General features: G+C 35.4%; 1 protein-coding gene across 2 annotated transcripts in view; it reads right to left on the bottom strand.

Moving 5' to 3' along the window:
• SNX7 (sorting nexin 7) overlaps window positions 1-26978 on the bottom strand; it is a gene marked incomplete at its 5' end in the record, with an annotated part of 97155 nt that overhangs the window by 13891 nt on the left and 56286 nt on the right. For both annotated transcript variants that reach the window (XM_079725466.1, XM_079725467.1), the window contains one exon: window positions 4527-4679. In XM_079725466.1, the coding sequence (XP_079581592.1) occupies window positions 4527-4679 (153 nt within the window). The remainder of the gene's footprint in view (window positions 1-4526; window positions 4680-26978) is intronic.

The following is a 26978-nucleotide window of genomic DNA, read 5'->3' as shown; positions in this document are numbered from 1 at the left end:
CTATAATCATCATGACACAAATAAGTAACATATGTTTTTATGTTGACACATTCGAAAAGAACCATGCAGAAATTTTAAAATATTTTTATCTGCATATAGAAAATTATTTTTCTATAATTGCATTTAAGTGTAGCCTTCTCTAGGAGATAAGGTTATGGGCATTCTTTATTTCCTCTTTATACATTTGTGTACTTAGCTCTTGTCATTTTTTTTGTTTTTCATGTGCATGTATTAATTTTCAAACCAGAAAATGAGGCTCTGAAACGACTTCCATACATAAACTAATAATTCTAAAATAAACTGTGCAAAGAAACAAATTTTATTACTTCAAGTATTATATTCACTTAACTACAAACAAATTTACTTGGCAAAAATTAACATTATGTGATCTTTTCATGATTATGATATGAAAATTAAACTTTCAAAGGGTATATTCTTTCAGTTTATAATACCTACCAAGGATTACTTCCTTTCAAATCTCTTCACCATCATCATAATCATCAGCATCAGTATCATCAACAACAACTGAAACTTACACTCTTTTGTACCTACTAAAGAACAATTAGAAAATGTCCATGTACTTTATCCAGCATGTCATATTTTATGGTTTCAGCATCCCTTCACATTTTAGCAAGAAATAATTTTCTTTGGTTATTTGGATACCAACATACTTTGAAATTATTCACCTATGTTCAAGTGGATTTTTGTTTTATTGTTTCATTATTCTTGTTTTTATAAAAAGACTCAAATTTATTCTTAGTTATTGGTCATATAGAACAAAATTGGGAATAGCTTCATTTCACCTACTCAGAGTTTATTTGGAGATACCTGTTTTATATTCGGTGTCAACTGTCTCCAAGTAAATTCACACATCTAAGTATAATATTTCAATATGACAATAATTGGTTTCTGATACAGACCTATACCTCATATTTACAAACAGATTTTCCTGTCATTTTAATATTTAAATTTTAAGTTGTAAACAAACTGTGACCATTTTACTTCATAAAAGTCCGAAGGCAAATGTTTGTACCCCATTTCTTCTGTCACACTGGGAACAAACCCATTTGGTGATTTATTTTTACAAATGTTGATGAAAACAGAAGTATTTCCATAATAATATGATTAAATTAAAAAGGGACTGGAAAGATTCTGCAATATTTCACTTCCTTGTATATCTGAGATATTCTGAAGTTAACAGATAACAGTAGACTGTTGCTGTTTCAGGCCACACAGTTTGTGTGTTAGTTAGGAAGCCTTGATTATGCAAGGGCCCCAATTTCCTGATTGTGCTTGGACTGATGTGCCAAATCAGTTAAGAGTTATTGACTTAGGAAAAAAAACAATAAATAACTGGAGCTGTATGGGTCTTGTGAAGTTATAATAAAGAAAACCAGCGATTCCTCCAAATATATGCATCTAAGATGCAGTACACTTGATATAATTTTAGCAACATGTAGAAATATAATTCATTTGGAGGAAAGGGTGAAAAACATACTGATATAAACTGCTGTGAAGAACAAAATTTGCAATATGGCAATATGGCACAGTGATGTTAATTTAACTATTTCTAATAAAACTATTTTGTATAAACTGAGTGCAACCTATGAGCATGATAAAAATATGTATTTATGTGACAGGTATAGTCAAAACTCAAACATTTCACTTGGAGTTCAATGGAATTGCCATGAACATTTTCTCTTAAAAAAATAAAAAAACAAACTTAGAAAAGTTTTGCAGACTTTATCATTGAAAGGAAAACATAGTAGATGCATTTGTCACATGACTTTTATAACCTAATATACTTATGTTTTATAATCACAATCACTTATAGGATATTGTATACCCTAATTTTCAAGGCATTTTCTTAAAAATTATTTCAATTAATTGTCATAACACTCCTATAATGTCAGTGTGGACAGGTTCTATTGTAAAGGAGAGACAAAGTTATTTCTGTGGATTTAAAGAGTTACGTGGTAAAAAAAAAAAGGCTATGTTGATAAATGTGCTTTACACAACAGAAATATTTTAAATCATTTCAAAATCTGAGATTTATGGGAAATTCCTTTTAGAGACTTGAATTTACTTAAGGTTGTTAATGTAGAATAAAAAAATAGGAGAGGTAGAAAATGATCTTTCCAATCCCACCTGCTAAAAAGAAAATCACCTGAATCTGTCCACTAATCTCTAGCCCACTGCCATGAGACCTCTAAGTCAGTTCACTTCTCTGTCTTCATTGCTACGTTTTCTAACTAGGCTCAACATGTTTAGTTTTGTTCCACTCTGACCCATATAGCCAGTGTGATCTTTCTAAAAGGCAAGTGCAATAGATATTGTCTCTTCCCTGCTGAAAAGTCTTCAATGGCATTCCCCATTTCCCTTAGTATGAAAAATAAAAGACAAAGATTATAAGGCCCTCTTCAGCCTAATAGCATTCAGGACATACTAATGTAAAATATGACGTGCTGGCATATTAAGATCAATGAGTTTGAGAATATGGCAGAAGCAGAAAAGTCACTTTGACCTTCTTCCAACCCTTATCTCACGAAGCAGGTCATAAAACACTCATACAAGAGGTGGCCTCCTTATGCCCAGAGGAAAAAAAAAGCATCTTGACCTCCAAAGACAAAGGGACACTGAGAAGACTCCTAACAAAAAGGACTTGCTAAATTCCCTCCAGTTTATTTCACTTAACTCATACTCCTTAACCTACCCTATTTCTACATGACAGCCCACTCATCATCAAACCTAGCATAGAAATACTCAGATCTGTTTCTTCTGGTCTAGATTTGCTCATGAAGGCTCCTGTACCACAAAGAACTTACATTAAATCAACATATATACTTTTCTCCTGTTAATTTATCTTTGTCAGTTTCATTTTCAGACCCAGCCAGGGATCCTAAGAGGATTGAGGAAAATTTTTCCTCCTCTACAAGCCTCCTTTTTCAAGTCAACACTACCTGCACTCCACCATCCTTCAAAAAGAACTTCAGTAATTTGAACATGTACTCTCTCACTTCTCGTCTTTTCTCTGCCTGTAACTCTCTTACTCACATCTTTATCTGGCTACCTCTCATTCATCATTCATTAAGGTCTCAGTTTATACACATCCTCTGAGGAATCGTCCTCTTTCCCTGCAATGTCTTTCTATCCTGGAACTTATTATACTTTATTATCATAACGTTTTGTTTTAATTGACTGTTTCTCTTATTGACTGTAACTACATGAGAAAGGGACCGTGTTTGTCTTGCATACTGTGGTCTCTCCAGGGCCCAGCACAGTGTCTGGTGGTAGCAGGGGCCCAAGTAATTCTTGTTGAATGAAAATATCAGTATCAGTTAGATAATCTTGCAAAATAAAGTACCTTTAAACTAGCAAGCACTATAGAATACAAAGTATAAAATAATTCTCTTAATGTCAATTTTGTATAGTCATTAATTCAGTCAGAGATAAGGTTAAAGATGTATGTTTAAAATATACCTTCCAGGAAAAGTATGTTCAGAATACGCTAGATGAATGGGAACTTCCCTGGTGGTCCAGTGGGTAAGACTCTGCACTCTCAGTGCAGGGGGCCCGTCATCGGCCCCTGGTCAGGGAACTAGATCCTGCATGTATGCTGCAACTGAGAGTCCACATGCCGCAACCAAGACCCAGCGCAGCCAAAATAAATAAGTAAATATTTTTAAAAAAGAAAATAAAAGAAAAAGAATGAAGTTGTACCCCTACCTCATACTATATTAAAAAAAAATTAACTCAAAATGGGTCAAATACCTCAATGTAAGAATTAAAACTATAAAACTCTCAGAATATGCTAGATGAAGAAAGTGATAGCATAAAATTCATTTAAAATAATAAGTACTTTGCGGAATTGTTAGTTGTTCAAAAAAGGTAATCATTTGAAAAGCAAAATGTTGACTATGCTCTTTCCTGAATTAAAAAACACAAAAAAAGAAACAACTGAACTATCAACTAAACTGAACTAATCCTCCTTTTTTGATTTTTTGAATAGCTACAGAAGGCACGGTAGGGATGGCAGGGACATAACGTATAAGCCCTGAACTAATTTTCTCCTCATTCAAACCTTTGGTGTTTTCCTCATTTTGCAAACCCTTTTTAATACAAGAAAAAGAGAGGAAAAGGAAATAAGATAGGAGAATCATTAGGAAGCATGATCAAGTGATTTTGAAGAATTCAAATCTTTCCAAAACAAGAAACTGAGGGGAAAACACACAGAATAAAATGGTAGCATAATTCTTTCTCACATCAAGCTCAGCTCAAATTAGGTACTTGGGCATGCTGTGTAGGAAGGAAAACTTATCATCCTTCCTCCACATAAACACATTTGTGTCAGTGGGTGGGTTTAGCGTTACTATATTAACTGGCAACTCCACTGGCACTGAGTCACCAAAGAGGCTTCTGAATGTGACACTTGGTTCCTGAACAGACTCTTTCAACACAAGATATATAGAAAGTAAGAGAGAGGATAACTTTTTAAAAATGAAGCAATACCACATATCACTAATTACCTGTTCATAATAGTGGATATTCTCCTCAGCCATATCTGTAAATGCTGACTTGATATCATTTTGCATGTTTTGTTTCCATCTTTCCCAATCTGCTTTCAAGGCATTATTAGCGCACTCCACTTTATCTTCCAGTTTTCCAATCTCTTCCGTAAGCTGAATTAGATCACAAAGAGATCAATTAATCTATGTATTCCTGCCACTAAGTGAATTCTTTTTTTTTTTTTTTTTTTTTTTTCGGTATGCGGGCCTCTCACTGTTGTGGCCTCTCCCGTTGCGGAGCACAGGCTCCGGATGCACAGGCTCAGCGGCCATGGCTCACCGGCCCAGCCGCTCCGCGGCATATGGGATCCTCCCGGACCGGGGCACGAACCCGTATCCCCTGCATCGGCAGGCGGACTCTCAACCACTGCGCCACCAGGGAGGCCCTAAGTGAATTCTTAAAATCTAAGCTGAATATTATAAAAAACAGTTTAACAAAAATACTTCTTTTGAAAATCACTATTTACCCTGTATACTAACTAGTTAAAGTAAAGATAACACTAGATTCAGAGATGTCAAGTAGAGTTCTAAGGTCTGCCACTAATTAGCACTTGACTTTACCTAAATCTCTCTAATCTTGGGCTTCAGTTACACTATTTATAAAGCAAAGGAAATTGGGCTACAAGTTATTTCAAAATTTTTTTGCAATAGCTCTCTCATTACCACTGTTTGTGGTGAAAATATTTATGTTAAAAGATATGGTTGGGGGCTTCCCTGGTGGTGCAGTGGTTGAGAGTCTGCCTGCCGATGCAGGGGACATGGGTTCGAGCCCTGGTCTGGGAAGATCTCACATGCCACGGAGCAACGAGGCCCGTGAGCCACAAGTACTGAGCCTGCGCATCTGGAGCCTGTGCTCCACAACAAGAGAGGCCACGATAGTGAGAGGCCCGCGCACCACGATGAAGAGTGGCCCACGCTTGCCGCAACTGGAGAAAGCCCTTGCACAGAAATGAAGACCCAACACAGCCAAAAATAAATAAATAAATAATTAATTAATTAAAAATGAATATCTGCTTATAAAAAAAAAAGATATGGTTTCACATCTTCAGCTTCCCCTTCCTACTCCTCATTTTTCAGCTATTTTTAGCAGAATGCTCAATTAACTGACATGTTATAACATCCGTATAGATTACGTAGTCCAACCTGGAGGCCCAGGGGATTAACTTGCCACATTCCACTCAGCTGGTAACAGAGGCAGGTTTATATCACAAGACACCTGACACCTAGTCCACGCTCCATTAGACAGGCTAAGTGTGACAGTCATACCTCCTCCCCAACTTACCCACCAACCTTTGAGCATGGAACCCATCAACTTATTGCTTTATATTTAGCACATTTATATTTATATAAATTTTTATATATTTATGCATATTTTACACACATATATTTATTCATATAGTCAGCATACATTTATTTATTAAGTTCCTTCTCCACACCAGGCATTATTCTAGGACTTGGAGATTCATCAGTGAATACAATAGACAAAAATCCTTGTTTTTACCAGAGCTGATATTCAACTGGGGAGAGACAAACCATAAGCAAGATAAATGAAATATGAACTATCATTTGATAATAAATGTTAAAAAGAAAAACGAAGCAGAAAGGTAGATAGGGAGTATAAGAATGATGCAATTTTAGATAAGATGGCTGGGGAAAGCCTAAATAAGAAACTGTCATTTGAATAAATATCTGAAGTTGATGTGAGAGTGAACCATGGGGTTCTTAATCAGAAAAGCATTCCTGGCAGAGGAAGAAACAGGACAATGGCCTAGAGGTGGAAGCATGCCTGGATGGTCCAAGAAGAATAAGGAGACCAGCATGGCTGTAGCAGGTGGCAGAGTTAAAAAAGAGGGAAGCTCTTAGAAGATGAGGTCAGAGAAGCAGTGGGTGACCAGATCTTACTGAGCCATGCAGTCCATGGTAAGGATCTTAGGTTTTATTGAGTGAGACCCAAAGCCAGAGACATTCTAGCAGAAATGACACCACCTCTCCCATGTTTTAAAAGGGGAGGATATTATTTACATTATACGTTACCAGTATTCCTTGGCTCCAAGTATTTGAAAGAGGCTATCATTTAAGAAGGTCCCCATTACAGACATGCTAAAATGTGAAAATGTATGTCTTAGAATCAAAAAAATGTTATTTTACATCCAATGCTTGTTTGAAATATTCTTTTTATTCATTTCTCAATATTTTGCTGTGAAATTTCACTGCTGACTTTATTTCATTGCAGCCATATTTGCTTTTGTTTCCCTAAGAATAGACATTTGGTATTATATAAATCTTTTATTACCTATGGGAGATCTATTTCAGTAGTAAGGTTGGTTTTCATGTTTTGTGTGTGGCGGGAAGATGTGCTTTTTTTTTCACTTTCTTATTTTGTTTGTAAACTATCTCAGTGAGGCCATTTATTACTTTACGGGTATGTATGACTCTTTGGGGGTAATTATTTTGCTTAATCACAAAGAATTTGTCTAAACGGACATTAATGGGATTTCTCATGGTGGACTGTGGATGCTGGAGAATAAGCTAAGGTAAAATTTTACTGACAGGTCAAACTCAAACAGGATCCGGAGAAAGCTCACGGGCCGGTTACAAAACTTCACTCCTCTAGGTTGTTGGATGGAATCTTGCCATTTTCACAGCCAGATGGAGATGATTAGAAAAGTGTCTTTTTTTATAGCTAGGATCAAGAGGTACCTACACCAACTGTAACTGCACTGTTTTTCTCCTCTGCTTAGGTTTTGCAGTCTAAAAGTGCCACGCACTGGAGTGGAGTGGGATTACTGGCAAAGTTCTTTACTGAAAGTGGCTTCAGGAAACACAGTATCTAAATCATATATTCTATCTTCCTTCCCCTCCTGATGGAGCTTAAAATGGTGTCACTGCCGTAAGGGATTTAAACAAGTCTTCCCCTTTTCAATCTGCAACTCCCTCACCTAAAAGCCCTTGTTAGTGGTAGTCAGGTTGGTTGGTGCTTCTGCTCTGGTCCAGAGCTACTGCATTCCTAAAGAAGTCCTGTCCTGTTCTCTGACTTCACTCCCACCTACAGAAAGAAGCTTTGTAGCCTGATCAGCATGGCACTGGGATTAAGATGACTAATGATAGATTAGACTGATCGCAGACCCCACGTCTGTCTTTCACAAGCTGTGTGACACTGGGTAAGAGTATTTTTTGAAGCCCTAGTTTCTTCATCTGTAAAATGAATATAAAAATGACACTACCTATCTCAAAGGGATTTTTATTAAAAATTGCCTGAGATAATGAACACATTCATTGATGTGCACAGTGTCTGACAATTTTTCTACTAAACGGTATCTAATTACTATCATCATTACCACCACCATTACCACCATTGCCACCAGTACCACCACCATTACCACCATCATCATCAGTTGGTGAAATGGAAACTGATTCCCTCTCCTCTTCCAGTATTTTGGTCTCTGGAAATATACCATTTCTTTTCCAGGGTCTAGGTCTTAATTTCTAGTGCTATTTCTTGATTTATTCTCACCAGTGTAGAAGAGGATACATATGTTCTAAATATACAGGATCAATTCTTGTCATTTTTTGGGAGGCTATATACACACACACACACACACACATATATACTGACCACTTTTTATTTCTTTGATGATTCCATCATCATTTTAGTTAGAAAAGGAAAAAAGAGACATTAGGTATATCCTCACACTGAATCATCTTCCCCTAATTTTGACTTGAAGAAACTCTAATTGATAATAAGCACAAAACACTTAATTCAAATTAGGAATGATCTGGACTATTATCTTTCCTACCAATTTACATACAAAGGCATATTATTAGATTTCCCTTCCCTTAGTTGACTTCACTTTTAGCAAGTTCTTTGGTACAAGGAACTGTGCATTTAGATGGTGCAATCCAGGCTCTGAACATAAACACTGAACAAAATTTCACCGAAGTGGGAGAGTAACGTGTTAGGCACCTGGCTGGCCAAAGAAGCCTCTCTAGTGCTTCAGCACCCCTCTAACCACAGAGCAGGTTTCAATAACTCTAAAAGTAGGGAATTATAGTTTCTACCGGAATAGAGCATAGAAAAGACTGAGTTTAAAAGGATTAAAGCTTGAATCATTCATTTCACAAATACTGGAAATGACTTGGCCCTCTGTTGGTGGAAAAACTAAAGAAGGAAGCAATCCTTTTTTCCAGGAAAATGTTGTAATATCAGAATAAGTAATAAAAGCTTGTAATATAGTGAAAAATAAAGATTTAGATTTAACTGCAAGGCTAATGGGTAATCTCTAGCTTCAGTTATATTCAGCTAGAAATAAGCCACACAATTAAGTGAAAACCATTAATACTAAGAGCTCAAACAAAAAAAATATCCTTCTTCAATAGCGAGTACCTACTATAGCACCGGGAACAGCAGCAATAATAATGACCACTTATTGTATTTCTGCCATGGGCCACTGTATTAAGCTATATACTTTACCTACATTATTTCATTTAATCTGCATAATAATATTGCAAATTTGGTAACATTAACTTCCTTTTACAAGCTGGGAAACTGGGAGAAAGAAATAAAAGAGATCACACAGCTTTTTGTGGCATCATGGAGATTCAAGTGAAAATACATGCTCTTTCCATAGTGAGTGAATAGCCCCAAGCTAGCTTGCATGTGGCTTTCAAGGTTAAACTGATTCAGCTCTTACCTTAAGGAGTTTGTTATCTTTTAGAATGCAGATATGCAAAAATAAAACAAAAACCAAAGGCTATAATACAAAGCAGAATGTGATATATATCATAATGGAGGAAAAAAATTAAAGTAGTATATAGAAAGATACAGCACGGAGGATTAATTCCAACTTTGGTAGGGGACATTCCAAGTGTTAATTTGCTAGGCAGTGAGTGGAGAAGAAGACACTTGGATGAGGGTATGGCATAAATAAAACCACAGGGATGTTATGCTATAGAGTGTGACAAAAGAATGGATAAGAGATAGGTTTGGAGGCTGGAGGTGGGCAAGGAGAAACATTGGAAATGCAGCTGGACAGGCTGATTGAAGATTGACCACCAGAGGGTGTAAATGATATTGAGCATGAAATGGATTCTGTATGAAAAGGTGAGCTACCGAAAGCTTTTGACCAGGGTTGAAGTATACTTCAGATAGGTTCCTGAGTCAGAGATATGCCAGGATGCTTAAAAGAGAAAGGGAGGAGGAGAGGAAGAAAGGAAACCAATTAACCTGCACTGGAACTATGGAGACAGCAATAAAAATGATGAGGATTTGGTTCATTCCCACTCACTCATCCTGCAGCATTCACTCAGCATCCATCTAGTCTCTGTTAGGAACTAAGATGAAGGGTGAAAAAACAGACCTTGCCCTCAAGGACTCATGCCTAAGGGGAGAAATAAAAAAAAAAAAAAGAAACCAACTGGATACAGAAAATGTGAAATGCAGCTCATATGAAGCAAATAGGGTGTACAGTCCTAGAAGCACGTTTACTTTGAAGTTTCCAAAAATTGCAGGTGGTCTGTCAAGGTTGGTACCTAGAGTGTGAGTAGGGGAATAGCAAAAGAGGAAAGAGAGGCAGCTGCCAGGTACTAAAGGGATTTCCCTGGGGGGTGTTTGGATTTTCAATAAAAATCAAGTGGAATCACTGAGGGAGTTTAGGGAAGAGGACCAGGAAGGCAGCAGTAACAATGAGATTCCTGATACAGGGGATACCGAGAGGAGGAGATCCTGAGACACAGAATCAGTAGGGGCTGGCAACTGATTAATTATGGGTGGACACTGGAAGAAAAGATAAGATTATCTGATATTTTTAACTGGATAGCATTCACTGGAAGAACAGGTGGGGTAGGGTGAGATAGGAAATGAAGGCCTAAAGGCAACAGTAATAGTCTTGCAGGGTGAGGTATACATCAAAAACTTTTGGAGGTCAACCTTGCGACATGTTTCACTAAAAATTCTTACTATAATTCTTACAAAGTAAAAAAAAAGTACTCATCCCTGAGAAGGAACAGGGTCATGGAGAAAAAAAATAAAGGAAATAACAATGAAAAAAAAAGAAAAATATGATCATGCTAAAAATAGTCCACCATTAACATCAACATATTAAATGTTAAAGTAATATTTAATTACTATGCTTCATTATTTCTCATCCATGAAAAGTACAGTCCAGGAGGTGGGTGTCAGATCAAAGAATAAAAGATGCATGAGGTTCATGTCATATCCCATCAACTTGGATGTATCCTAGATTCAGCTGAAGGGTGCCCCTTCCTTTACTTGTTAGATTGGGCTTGTTTTGTTTCTTTGATTCAGTTCAAGCTTATCTAGAGAATGGTCTGATGGCTAAAGGGCCAAGAACTGACATACTCGTTCTGTCCACGTCAGTTATAGCTCTGAACCCTGGTTATATCATGTTATGAATGTTTGTCACAGGTCATGTGGGAAAGTGGGTAAAATAATTTGGATGAATCCATGCAGATCATTCATTACTGCTAGGGAATAAAGCTTACATTCTAATGGAATAGCCCTGTGGACCATTTCTACGATTATAGACCATTACACTATTTTTAACAGTTACTCAATTTTTGAAGCACACGTCTGCTAAGACAACCACAGGTGCACTGAATCCCTCAAACCCATTTAATCACCTTGGAGGTTTTCCTCCTTATTCCCTCAAAGCTGACTTTAGAGAGCGAAACCAATCCAGAAACCCTATAACATTTTAATAATTTTTATTAAAATAGGCCTTTTATAGATTTTAATTTTCTATGACTTTTATACATTTAAATTTGTAAGAACATATTTTCCCATAAGTACAACCATCAGAAATAGATGGATTTTTATAGAAAAGTTAGATAAATCCAAGCAAATACAGTTTATTTATTACCTATCTTTAAGCAAATAATTAACTAAAATATAAAATTTTTTTCACAGAAAATTCATATTTCATTAACAATAAAAAAGATATAAGTGATAGAACATTTTGGAATCCCATAATAAAGACAAGTTTTTTCCTTTGTGACAAAATGTTGTCCTGGAAATTATATCAGAAACATCTATTTATTTATAAATAAAACATTACAGATGTGAACTGTATAATCACAAAGTTAGGGTAGCAAATAAAATAGAGTAGCAAATAAAATATGAAAAATATTTTAAAATATTTTTAATAAGAACATACTCCACAAATATACATCTCCAAAAATATTTTATAATAAATAAAGTTTGGAGACAAAAATGGGATTACCTGTATACTCATCAACTATTTAAGAGGTAAATACAATGTATCTAGAGTACGTATATTTGATCTAATACTAAAAATAATTGGGCTTTTCTTAGAGATTAAAGTGTGCTTAAAGATGATTAGGTAGGCCTTTTGCTCTTAAGATTTAAGGTTGATCTTTTGATGCTATTTCTCTCAATATATTTTCAATACGGAGGCAAGAACTTTTACATTTACTAATAGAGACAAGAATTATTCCACTGGATTTGCTTGGCTATACTATGTCCTCCTGCAAATGGACTCTGAGAGCTTATCTGGACTTTCTGGCAGAGAAGTGCACGTATTTAGGAAATACTTTAGAATAGCTTTAGATTTGGCAAGGACTATGAAAGACAGCAATTAACTTTTGGAGGGATGGCACAAGATATGGGTAACTACCTAGCCAGTCAGATGAGTGAAATCACCTTTACTACTAAGGAGGAGATGACAAACAGCCCGATTTCCTTTACATTCTTGCTGGATAGCCTTCAGATTATCTTTGTTTTCTTTGTCTCTAACGTTATGAAGAATGCTGATAGTAAGAAAAAGAGGAATTTACAAGAGGTGTCTTGAAGCTATGGTGAGGGATAGAGTTAGGAAAAGGAGCTGTGTTTGTGCATGTATGTTGCACATTCTTAACATCTGCCTGCTCACCAACAATGCTGAGTCCCTACTATGATCAGGTCCTGAGCTGCATGTCACACGTGGCATCCCATTTAACTTTCTCCATAACTCTTAGAGGTAGCTTCCTTCCCCCACGTCTAGCTGGTCCAAGTCTTACAAAGTAGACTTTGCACATGATGAATGTGGGTCCATGTAACACTGCACTTTCAACATCCTTCCACTAGCTCTCAATTGTGCTCTTCTTCTCTTGAATTATTTGGCAAACTCAATCTAAGTTGATTTTTAAAGAAAAATATTTCCTGCCCCCCCACTTTAATTTTATTTATTTGTGCTCCTTAAACCTCTATTCTCCTTCAAAATACAGTTTCTTATTACCTTCAATAAGATGAAAGAACAAATAAATTGAGAATAAAAGTAAACATTCATTCAACAAATCTTTAAGTGCTTACTATGTCTCAGGCATTGGCCCAGGAACATGACCAATAGCACAGGGGTGAATACGAGAGGGAAGGTCCCTGTTGCTGGGAGCTTACAACCTAGTAGGGGTTTCAGATACACACTGCATTGGGCATTCCCTCTATGTCACCTTACCAACTACCTTAGAGTCTATCAATGAGCTTGTTCTTTTTTCATAAAAAAAAAAAAGTACCTCCCAAACTAAATTTTAAGAAATCCAGAACATCTAGATTCAAAAATTTCCCAAAAAAAAGGAAATGTATCTTTATATCTAATAAATATCCTTACTGCATCTTTCTCAGTTGTCTTATGGTATTAATAAGTTGTATTTAGTTCCTCCTCTCTTTTTTCCATGAATTTTAAAAATTTCATAATCACACACATTTATAGGTCAGTGATCTAGAGCCTGCGCTCTGAAGTCCATGGGTGAGAATCCTGACCGTGTTGACCTTAGCTAACTAAATTCAGTTCTGTGATAGGTTGCAGTTTCCTCATCTGTAAAATGAGGAAAAAGAAAGTACCTACTTCATAGGATTGTTTTTGAATAACATGTTAGCAAAGTGCCTGGGACTTAAGCATTTAATACATGTTAGGGTTAAAGTGGCACCCCAAAGTGATTATGGAAGGACAATTGTTAGGGTCTCAGAAATGTCCTGACTGAATCTGCCAGCTCACTCATTTCTACTATGTTAGGGAATACTTACTGAGGACATGCATATAAAAGGAACAGCCATAGGGGAAACAAAGAGATATTAATAGCTCAGAAAGCTCCCCAAATGCTCCAATATACCTGAGAGTATTGGTGGCTGAATGGACAATGTGGCCATGCCAAAAACTCTATGTAAGGCCATTCCATCAGGCCCTCCTCCAAATCAGATGGGCAAGGCCAAGAAGTCCAGAAATTACCTCCATTTTGAGGAACTAGGTTACCACATTACGTCAATAAATTATTCCACTCTAATACAAGAAATATTAGTATCTTGCTAATTTATGGAATGATAAAACCCTAAGACAAACAATGCAGATGGATCTTCCCACACTGATTCTGAAAGTTACTTAAAATATACTTCCTAGTAACCAAAAAAACCTGTCCAGCAACTTAAGAAGACCCCCTATACTTCCAAACATTCTCTTACGCCTTTAGTTTTTCTTATTTACGAGAGATCAGTTTTTAGAAAACATATTAGTTAATTCAAGAACTATTTGTTGAGCACCTACTATGTGCCAAGAGTACCATGCTAGACACAGTGCCCCTATGTGAAATATTTTCCTTCTTTTCTCACTCAATTTTTGGCGTACTGATGTCATAGAGGTACATCTTTACTTAAATCAGAAAGTCCTCCTAATTCTGAGTTTCATGATGAGACCAATACAGAATGACTTAATGTGTGTTTCTTAAACTGGGATTTCTATATCCACATCAATACTCAGTGATAACATAGAGGATTGCCAATGTCATAAATAAATGTGGCATAATCTTGTCATAGATATTTTATGGAGATCAGAGAAAAATATTTTTAAATAAACATAAACATAAATATATTATGGAGTAGTGATATTCATATGAAACTTTAAAACAGGAGACCTTAATGAAATTTTGATCTTGCACTGGCCATGAATGGGTCTCTCAGACTACCGAGGTATACATTCCAACTTTCCTATACCAAAGAAAATAAACACTTTTCATAAAAATGTTTGAACTACACACTGCATTACAATGTGTTAGAAGGAAATCTGCTTGACTGCTGAACTACATATTTAATAAAGAATTAGTACACTTTCACATGATAATTCTAGGTGAGTTAATTGCCATGATTACCAAGTTTTATCAAAGTATCATTTATAAAAATTACAGATTGAGAAAGCAGCTTCCCCATAGTCTATTTCTCCAGGAATAGCTGCCAGGATGATAGAAGGAAAGTCAAACTTTTTTCAACGACTTTGATCTATCACTGCTAAACAGCAGTCTAGGGAAAATTTCACTTACCTCTCTAAGAAAGAACCACCATCTCTGACTATTTAATATCCCCATCCTTCATCACTTATCCCTGATATTATAATCTACAACTCGTGGCAAGTAAGCACCCCTTTTCCTCACCCTATGACTGTCTCTATTTACAAGTACAGCAGTAAGTTCATGTGGGCATCATGATTAAAATTTAGAGTCTCTCCAATATCATGACTGAGCTCCTAACATCTGAAGAACTTACAAGGGTCTGCTCCTAATGCATTATTGGAAAAGTTATTTTCCTAATGAATGACAGCAAATCTCACACAAATTAGTCTAGCATGTAGAATTTATAAGGACAGCATGACCTGGATACAAAAACTGACATTTCTGGTACAAGCAATGGTAATTACAAATCATTCTCCCCCTGCCCCCAGCTTTATCGAGGTATAATTGACAAAAAAAAAATTGTATATGTTTGAAATATACAACATGACAAATCATTCTTATTCAGAAATATAAACACAAAAGTCCTAAAAGTTGAGGTAGCCAAATCCAGCAAGGGCCAAGTTGAATTTATCCCAGGGATCCAAGGATGGCTAAGATGAGAAAATCTCTCAGTGTAAATCACCACATTAAGTGAATGACGAAGAAAAATCATACACTTACATGAGTCGGTACAGGAAACCACACAATAAATTTCAACACCCACTTATGAATCAACTTCTCATCACACAGGAGTAAATAAAAACTGCCTTAACCTGATTAAAATATATATACTTTAAAACGTTTAGCAAACATCAATACTAATGGAAAAAATCCTGAAAGCATTTACTTTAGCATCAGGGATAATACAAGGATGTCCTGTCACTAATAACTTTACAATGCATTTTTTAGCCAGATCAATAAGAAATGAAAAAATAAATACAAGGTATAAAGATTGAATAAATGAGACAAAACTATCAATATATACCTATAAGGTTTTCTACATAGAAAATCCCAAAGAATGTACAAAGAAATTATTAAAACTAAAAATAATTTAGAAGATTGCTGGATCTAAAATAAATATGCTAAAGTGAATTATATTTCTATACTCTGGTCCCAAAAAAGTAAGAAAATAAAAAAATTTAAATATATAATTTATGATAAATACAAACAAAACATAAGGTACTTAGGAATAAATTTATGGAAATATATAGAAGACCGTTTTGGAAAAAAACATTTTAAAACTTATTGAGAGATATCAAAGAAGACAAATAAATGGTGAGGTTTCTAAAAATTATTCCATTTAAAATCTTGTAGCTAGTTCTCTTTCTTTTAATTTCAGTTTAAGTACCAGTTCCTCAGATAGTCCTTTTCAGACAGCATTTATGTTCAAAGTAGGTACTTTTTCACTACTCTCTCCATCTCAGTCCACTGTTCATCTCCTTAACATTCATTAGAACAATTATTTTTTGTATGTTTATATACTTTCCTGTTAGAATATAAGTTCTAACATGGGCCATGTGTCTACCTTTTGGCCATTATATCCTCAGTACTTACTATGTAGAAATGTGATAAATATTTGTAGAATAAATGAATGATTTCAGAAAAGTAAAATATTAGTAATCAATCTAGGCTTGTTTTACTATTGCCTTTCCAAGGACTGTTTTACCACACTTTGAAATACCACAGAAACTTACAAGCTGCCTGTACCTAAACCTAAAGGTATATATCACCAAAATTTTTGAGCAAAACAATACAATTTGAGGATAACAGCTATTCTTACTTAAAAATATCTTCATTGTTTTCTTTTTAAAATGGCTTCTCTATTATTGCCTTTTATGGAAATAACCATTCAATCTATTTATTCAAGTGCTAAAACTTTCTCTTCATAATCAGAAAAGCTGAGAAATTATCATTTTGAAAGTTCTTGAAAATAATATACCTAAATAAAAAGATTTAGATTGCCACTCCATCATAAGACAATAGAAAATTCAAAAATTCAATTCTAATCTGACAGTTACTTCTTCTTAACAAGTATTAATTAAATTGCAGGGGAGAGAGTAGAGGGCTCTTAAAAATAAAATTACATTATTTTCTGATTTGTGAGAGGGGTAAGATGTGTCTGAAAAATTAGATGCTTGATTATACAATGCTGCTCAGGCATCCATGTGATTACTACATGTGAGTGCTTTTTTTATATACTTTACAATACACACTTTTCTTAAAAAGTAGAAATCTCTCTTCCTGAAATTCACTGCCAATTTTGTTATCCAAATGTAGCTTGTTCAGTAAAGCACAATGTATTTTCTAATAATGACAAATTAAGTCATAAAACACCCACAAATATAGGTGATGCATCACCTTTCAAGTCAGTACCTCCAACACCATTAATGTCCTTCGAATAAGGGATAATCATAATTTCCTTTGACACTGGAAGCAACAGAAAGCCAATTATTTAAACAGCCCCATTTTAGGAAATGTACTGATCTCTTTTGCATCCTTTGTACAACAGAGGCACAGTAAAAATATATAGGACAGAAGAGGATTCATTTTTTCCAGGTGCTTCCATGAGTCCGATTAATATAAACCTTTTAAAAAGGAATGATGTGGCGCCTAAGAAAAAAAGATTTTTAATCAAGGTCTTTTAAGTCTTTCGATATAATTTCCTATATTTGTTTCTGAAGAACATAATCCAAGCCTAGAAAAGCTATATGCTATACTATCATTAGGTTTTAATAACGTTATAAAAATTATTTCAAAGCCAAATCTAAACATTTATTTTACAGACCTTCACAGGCCATACAGTTTTCTGCCATTAAATATTTTTATTCACTATTTAACCAAACAATACCTCTCGTATTATCTCATTTAATTCTCACTATACACCTATAATGTAAATATTGCTTTACTAACAAGAAAAATGAATGCTTATTGAGGTTTAAGTTACTTTTCTGTAACTATTTTCCCAGAACCCAGATTCTCTAATTTGTGATCCAACCCCACCATATTACACAATTCCGTAATGCGGCCTATGAACCTCAAGACATATATAAGACAGCTCACAGGCTGCATGAAGGAACTCCCATTTATATTTAACTCTTTTTAATTGACATAAAACGTTATACTAGTTTCAAGTGTACAAGAAAGTTATTTGATATATGTATATATGGAGAAATGATCACCACAATATGTCTAGTTAACATCCATCACCACACATAGTTACAATTTTTTTTTCTTGTGATGAGAACTATCGAACTTTACAGATCTACTCTCTTAGCAACTCTCAAATATACAATACAGTGTTATGAACTACAGTCACCACCCTATATACATTACAATTCCATCACTTATTTTATAACTGAAAGTTTGTACCCTTTGATCACCTTATATTTAATTCTCATGTAATGTTTTTAACTTACATGCATAGTTTATAATACAGATAAAATATATGAGTAAAGTAGTGCAAGTAGATAATTTGTAAATTTAAAATGTACACATACTGGGAGGTGTGCTCAAAAATATTTAGGTGATAGAGTACGTTATTAAAAAGTCTGGTGACTGAAATGTTATCTTTGCTGAAGTACTGTGTACATTAGACTTTTAATCAAGTGATTTTGCTTGATTTTTTTTTCAGACATTCATCTCTTTTCTAGCTGAATCCCTACCAAAGCTAAAACCTTCAATAGATATGGTCTTTCCTCTTTGACTCAATCAACCAAACTACCATACATAAAAGATACAGCTCTTAAAGTTGCAGCATATTCTAAAACAGAGCTAGCCAACAGAACTTTCTGGAATGAGAGAAATGTTCAACTTTGGAGAGCCCAAAATGTAGCAATAGCCACATGTGCCTTTGAAATGCACTAGTCCAACTGAAGAACTGAAATTTTCCTTGTATATAATTTAAATTAATTCATATTTAAATGTAAATAGCCACATGTGGTTAGTGGGTACAATACTGCATAGCAAAGCTCTAGAGAGCTGTGATCAATATAAGTGGAATAGCATATGTACTCAAGTATATAAATTTTAGGGGTTCCCCCCCAAAAAAAATCCTTTAGTAAACCTTCTTTTACATGGTTTCCGAGAAATCCTCTAATATTAATGAATATTTTCTCAATTACTTCATTCTAAAGACATGATGGTATTTTAGAATATTATCTTGAAACAAACTCAATATTTGGTACTTTTGGATATATATATAGTAGTTTACTAATAGAATTAGTTTAGCTTAGTATTTTTTTAAGGGAGACAACACACTAATTATTTTAGGAAATAACTTCATAATTCAAGTGTTTATTATCATTACAAATAAGTATTTTAAAATTTACTTTTAAAAGCACTGCAGATTGACAAATAAGAAGGATAAGTGGGGGTAGACAAGTTCCACCACATATAAAACATATTTTAAAACATCCATTACTGAAACAGTACAGTTCTGGTGCTTAATTAACAGGCCAATCAAGGGAACATAAAGAAAGCCTTAAAACAGTTGCATGTGACAACAAAAACTGAGTATACTTCAAAGGTAGCGTTGCAAAGTATTGGGGAAAACATGACTACTCAATAGATAGCTTTGGCACAGCGGGATAGTTACCTGAAAAAATATATAGTTGAATCCACACCTCACATTTATAAACAGAATTAATTCCAAATGGCTCAAAGATTCAAATGTAAAAAAGAAAACCCCAAAAGTTAATAAAAGAAGTGTGATACAATTCTTTTGTCATCCTAACTTGTACTTAAAAGTAAAATCCTTTAGAAAAAGATAGATAACTCTTTGGGCTTCCCTGGTGGCGCAGTGGTTGAGAGTCCGCCTGCCGATGCAGGGGACATGGGTTCGTGCCCCAGTCTGGGAAGATCCCACATGCTGCAGAGCGGCTGGGCCCGTGAGCCATGGCCACTGAGCCTGCGCGTCCGGAGCCTGTGCTCCACAATGGGAGAGGCCACAACAGTGAGAGGCCCGCGTACCACAAAAAAAAAAAAAAAAGAAAAGAAAAAAAAAGATAGATAACTCTGACTTTATAAAAACTAAACTTTTCTGTACAGGAAAAATCACTATAAAGAAAATTAAAATACAGTACAAATGACAAAAAGGACTAATTTCTCTAACAAGAATTTCTTAAAAATCAGGAAATATCAAGAATAGGTAAAATCTAATGAGTAAAAAACAGACAATAACAAAAAAAGAAAGACAAATTTTACTTAAACATAAAAAATGCTTAACCTTGTTCATCATAAGAAAAATACAAATTAAAACTACAAAAGGATACTATCTTCACTTAACGGATGGCAATGATTCTACAGTTTGATAACACTGACAAGGCTGGGGTGGAGGGTACAGGAGTAAACAAGCAATCAAACATATTGGTGAGACTGTAAATAGCTCTCCCAGCGGAAGGTAATTTGGTGGTAGTTCTAATAACATCAACAATAACATCAGCTAATTCTTTTAGCTTTTCCTTTGTACCAGGCACTATTCTAAGCACTTATGTGTGTTACACATTTAGCCCTATGAGGTAGGTACTATTATTTCTTTTATTCTACAACCTGTGAAACAAAGTTGACGAGAAGTTAGTAACTTGTCCAAGGTTGCACAATTAATAATGATTTATCAAAACCGAAGAGTCTCTGGTTCAGCAATTTCAATTCTAGGTATTTATTCTACAGATCTACTAGCACATTCACAAAATAATACACGTACAAGGTTATTCACTGAAGCATTGTTTATAGCAGCAAAAGGTTAGAAATATATGTTAACCAGTTGGAGTCAGATTAAATAAATTCTCATACATCCATACATCAGAAGACCATGTAGCTGTAAAAGACCAATAACTGAAAGGATCGCCAAGATATGTTATTATATTAATAAAGCAAACTATAGAAAACTTTATAGCATATTACCACATTCACTAAAAAGTAAAATCAGAATGTATATTTGAATTTTGGTACATCCATAAAGAATCCTGGAAGGCTACAAAAGTAATTAACAACAGTACGTACTTGTAAAGTGGGTGGTGGGAATTGGGAAGATAGGATATGGGGATGGGAAGGAGACTTTTCATTAAATGTGTGTTTGAAAATTTATGAATTTTGAATCATGTGAATATATTACATATTTAAATAAATCATTTTGGGTTTTTTTTAGGCAACATGCTAATTGCTTATATTAGAGATCAAGAAATATATTTTGGCAGACAAATGAAATGTTAACATTCCTAATGTTCTATAAATGAGCACTGGTGGTTGGAGATAACATTTGAAGGGACATATCATATAGGGACTAAAAATGAGGCACAGACACAGAGACTCTGAGCTCCTTTTTCCTAGTTATTGAACTGTATGAGTATATAACCTCTTCCAATGAAAAGAGAGTCTGATGACTCAAAAGAAGTGTTGAAGATGCATGTGGGAGTGCAAAAGGTGATATTTCTACATTAATATATTACTTAATGTGTATATTAAAGAACCACACATTCATATATGTGTGTGATCTTAAATGTGCATGAATAAGTTAATCTAAATATCATAACTAAAAATTTGATGCTGAACAAAAACCTTGTTTTTTGGTGTGGAATCTTCTTTGGGAAACTTGTGTCAGGGTGTCCTTACATTTGCATTTCTACATGTAACAGTGATGACCACATCTGGCATATGTGCATGCAGCTTTCGTATCCTCATTAATGGAATATGCAGAATGTGTCCAGCATTTTCCTGGTGTGAGGCTCTGTGACAGATCTTTTAATGCATTAAAGATTTGTTCTGAATGCATTTCTTTGTCCTTTCTCTTATTCATTTTAGATTAAAAGCTTCGGTATCAGAGGGTGCCAGCAGCAACAGAACCTGCCTCCTGGGAAGCACAGAACCTCAGCAAGTTTGTAGTTTATTTTGAAAATGCACCTGGTGATCACCAGGTTTTGGATCACCAGGTGCATTTTCAAAAAATTCTTCCCCTCTTCCCCAGCCACACAGCTACTGAGAACTACTGACATACATCATGCCTCCTTAATTCATTTCACATTTTCTTTTTTACCAAGAGATAAGCAAGGCAGGTCAATTTACTCTAAAATTCATACTATTAAAACTGCCAGTTCGCTGTCACAGAGTATTTCAAATCATCAATAATGTTCTGTGGCAGGAATGGCAAAAAGAATTTATCATGCGTGCCAACTCTAACTGATCGGTATCAGTCATATGAAGCATGTTGATATGTATCTTTTCAGATGTCACCCTAGAATATAGTTTTTAAGTTACTGGCACAATTTCTGGAGTCCTGCTTCGACAACCTCTACATGTGCAATATTGAGCCAGTAGCTTTTATTTCTCTGTACCTCAGTTTTCACATTCATAAAATGAAGAAAATTATAGTACCTACCTCACTGTATTGTGTGAGACTTAAATGAGACAATACATGCAGAGCATTTAGAACTCTGCCTGGCACATGGTAAGTGCTTAAAGAATGTTAGCTGTTATTATTATCATCATCATCAATTAGTTTTAGCATAACATACTGATCTGGTTAAAATAAAATTCTATATAGTAATTCCTTGAAAGAAGGCAAAAAGAATTTCAACTTTCCCAGATCACAACTCTACATGTTCTAAAGTGTTTCCAAGTTGCAATTCCCAATTTACTGTGAATTCTAAATATATATATTTTTGGAAGCGATTGAAAAAAAAAGCACTAAATTCTTAAAATTCCTTTTTTGTTTTGATCTTAGTAGAATATAATTGTTATCTATCTTCGAAGTCTCACACCCTTCTAGAATTCAAACCCACCTATCAGGAAAAGAAAAAACGGGTAAGAGACCAGGGAGTATAGTGCCAGGTTATAGTTCTGGTTCTACTATTTAACTAACTGTATAACTGTGGACAAATCACTTAAACTTTCTTATCAAAATCTCCACTACTACCACCTTAGTTTATGCCATCATCATCTACTTCCTACTGCACTGGACTCAACAGTCTTTTTGTTTCCCATGCAGGAAACAGAGTGAGCACTTGAAAGCAACTGTCAGTCCTAAACAATTCAGTCCTAAAGCTTATTTGGTAATGCAGAGCAAGGCTGGTGTCCATTCTGGTGGAGGAAGGAAGGCAAAGTCACGGTGGCCCAGAGCAGCATATGAAGGCATTAGCAAGATGATGAGGTCTTCCCTGCAAAGAGTGGTCCAGAATGGGAAGTAACAGCACAAGCAGGGTGAGAAGGGTGTGTATTGCGTGTGGGCAGCATGGGGGAGCTGAGGCTAGCATGGAAAACAGACTCCTAGAGCGGTAAAGAGGATGCTCTTGCATGGCTGTGGTCCAGTGCAGGGTGTGGAAACTTGAGTGGGGTGAGGAGTACCTCCACTTAGGAAAGAAGATGACATGAGCTATGCAAGATTGTTTGCAAACAGGGAATCAATCAAATAAACAGATATGTAAAGGATAATGGGAGCCTGTTTCTCATTGTCAGAAAGAGAACCACAAATATTGAAAGAAAGAAAACTAGAATGAACCCTCATGATATTGAATTTAAGTTGGAGGCGTTGGTATGAAATTGTTATTTTAATATATATAAACAGACAAATCAATGTAGATATAAAAATGTGTGATTATACATTATATTCCTATCTATATATCCATAGATATGTTTCCTATGTCCACTCAGATCTTGGAATAGTTATACCTAAATAGCAATAAACATATCTAATACCAAGATACTATATTCTAAACATAATTTTTTCCACTAAAACTAACCAGGGCTTGTTAGGAAAATGGCTGATTCCAGGGCTGGAGCAAGAAAAGTACAAGAAGAGCCTAGAAAGTCTTGTTGTACCAGAAAGAAGTAAAGAATGATGGGAACATGTTAAAAGGAGGGAAAAAAAGAAGCTTGAAGATGGTCCAACTAGCCAAATTGGAGGCAATTTATATATCAAAATACATATTGATAGTAATGGACTAAAACCTACTGACTAAAATAGAAAAGCACGCACGCACACACACATACAAATCAATTTAAAGTTTAAAGTAATATAAGGAATGATATAATTATACAGTCTCAAAGTAGCTCCCCACAAAATGTTTTTTAATTACAAAGGGAAAGGAGTGATTTTACAGTGGAGAAGCTTGGCAGACATCACCTTAATCGAGTGAGATCGAAGAGTATATTGTTAATGGAACAAATAAAAATCATGTGCTACCTAACAGGTAGATTGCAGCATCACTTGAGTAATATTCCTGCCAAAGATTGACAGTTTAAATCTAATCATAAGGAAGTATCAAACAAGTTAATATTGGAGGTATTCTACACAATACCTGGCCTGCAATCTTCAGTGTAATGGTCATAAAAGTCAAGGAAAGATGAAAAACTATTCTAGACTGAAGGAGACATCTAACCATTGTCAAGAACATTACAGAACACTGGCAAAATCATTCAGGGGTCTGTGTGTTAGATAATAGTTTTGTTTCAATGATAACTGATTGATACTGATAGTTGTATTATGGTTATATGGGAGAATGTCCTTGTTTGTAGGAAACGTACATCTTTAAGGGGTCATGAGCATAAAGTTTGCAGTTTACTTTCCAATGGTTCAAGGGAAAAAAAAAAGATTTTTGAGCTGTACTTGCAACTTTTCTATAGCTTTGTCACTTCAAGATTAAAAAAAAAATTTTAAGCCTATAATATACCAAATCAGAATTCTTCCCTGCTTGAACTCTTCAGTAGCTCCCCACAGCAACTAGGATGGAACCCATGGCCTACATGTTCTCATCTGCTTGCTCAATCCTCACGCCCCAGCTGCTAATGAAGGGGTACTTCATTCCCTATACTCTAGCTACACCAGATATAACTAAAGCTCCTGGAACACAGGAAGCTAATTCCCATTTCAGAGTTTTGCATGGATTCTTCTTAGAACACTTGTGCCAGATTTTGGAATGACTGCTGCTTATCAGCACTCAGCTCTCCTCTCAATGTCACCTCCTCAGAAAGGCCTTCTCTTCCCCTCCTGGTGTTCTCCATCACATTACCCTGTATTATTTTCTTCATAGCACTAAGCACTATCTAAAATTATCAGTCATTTATTTTTTTTTTTTCCTTTATTTTCAGTATCCACCTCCCCCACACACACTAGACCATAATTTCCTCGGAGATAGGGGCTATTTCAGTCTTGGTCACTGCAGTGTCCCCGCCATGAAGTGCTTAGATGGGGAGGGAACTCATAACTCTTGGCTGACTGACAAGCTAGGCCTCAATTTTCTTATCTACAAAAGTGGGAATAAAGTATGCCTAACGTGTAGTATTATTCATTGGATAGTAAACGTAAATTATTAAAACAGTGCCTGGCATACAACAGGTACTATACAGATGCCAACTATGCTTCAGAAAGGAAAGCACTAGTTTGGGTCTAGAACCTCTTTGAAAGTTGAACGGAGCTTTGATTGGGGCATTTCCCCTTAAGTCTGCTCCGCTATTGACTAAGCTTTAGTAGAGAGAAAAAGTTTACTCTCCAAAACCCAGAAATAGAATAAATAAAAATGCAGTTAATTTGGTGATATGGCACTGTACTAGAAGAAAAACTACTGGTTCTGTTCTTTGTAGAAATATAATTTTTTTATTTTTAGAAGTACTATTTAAAAAATGATTCATACTTTAAATAATGTTTTATGATACCGTTACATGTTTTCCAATATATTAGTCTTTTATACTTTCTCCTTCTAACTTACCAAAATTTTTACTGACACAAGCTCTAGATTTATAAACATTAATTCATCTTCAAAAAAAAGTTTCTTCAAAGTAAGCATTATTTCTGCCTGTTCATGGATAAAGAATACTTAATGTCTGATTAAGGTCACAAGTTAAGTAAAAGTGAATCAAAGCCCTCTCCAAGCTTCAGACTCCCAGCGTGTTCCTGCTCTAAGCATAATCATATATTTATTGAGTGCCCAGGCAGGGCCAGGAGTGAAAGAGATATGTAAGACAGACCCTTAGGACACATTTCTTATTAATGAAAAGTCTAAATTAAAAGGAAATTGAATCTATTTTGAGTTTCTATATGGGAAAGCTGTTTAAACTATTATATCTATGGTAGGCAGAACTCCACAAACCAAACCACAAATCCACAAGGACACTATAAGTAGAATTTCTTAAATCCTGAGAAGAAATGACTGGAATTTTAAACTACCCCTTTTACTTAACCATCTGTTACTTTTTCTGTTGCAGTCAAGACAGTGGGGAAAAAATGTTCCTAGAGAAAGACACAGAGCTTACAATCTTCCCTTAGAAAATCACCTACTCTGATGTTACACTGCCTCTTTTCTTCAGTATTTCATTGTCTCCCCCCTGCCCCTGTCCACCCTCACCCACCACAAACGTACACAGGCCTTATTCATCAAGACTGTAAGTTTATGTGTTCCTTTTTCAAATCAGTAAGCCTTAATATGCAGTAACTTCCCTAAGCAAATTTCATGGGTAAAAATTTTGGAAGTAGTACAATTTTTTTCACCTCACCCACAAACATCTCCTGACTAATTTTCTGGGTAACAGTTAACACGAGTAATTTGGTGTTCAAGTTTGTGCTCATATCAGATATGCTGGCCTTGGAGGATTCCGAAAGAAATAACAAAAAACATGTTTTTTTGTGTCAAAAATACATTATAAAAATGTGCTGATCTTTGAAATTATTTGGAATATTTTACCTCTAGTCATTTATTAATTTGTTCCTTGTTCCATATTAGATTTAAGATGGCTTCCAAAATTATACTCTACAACTAGTTTAAAGGTATTAAGTGGATAAAGACATTAGCATAAAGGAAAATAAGAATAGGGGAATAACAAGGTAAAGCCAGCGGTGAGTTTGACACATAAAAGACATTTGCCAGGGCTTCCCTGGTGGCGCAGTGGTTGAGAGTCCGCCTGCCAATGCAGGGGACACAGGTTCGTGCCCCGGTCTGGGAGGATCCCACATTCCGCGGAGCAGCTGGGCCCGTGAGCCATGGCCGCTGAGCCTGCGCGTCCGGAGCCTGTGCTCCGCAACGGGAGAGGCCACAACAGTGAGAGGCCCGCGAACAGCAAAAAAAAAAAAAAAGACATTTGCCAGATAGAAGTGGATCAGAATTGGGGTTCTCAACTGTCTAGAAACTAATGTAAAGAGTGGTATAAAGAGTGGGATAG

This window comes from Hyperoodon ampullatus, assembly GCF_949752795.1.
Source record: "Hyperoodon ampullatus genome assembly, chromosome: 2".
In the NCBI taxonomy this organism is placed as follows: domain Eukaryota; kingdom Metazoa; phylum Chordata; class Mammalia; order Artiodactyla; family Ziphiidae; genus Hyperoodon; species Hyperoodon ampullatus.
The sequence above is the reverse complement of the archived record's forward strand: the minus strand, read 5'-3'. Positions and strand labels throughout refer to the sequence as shown.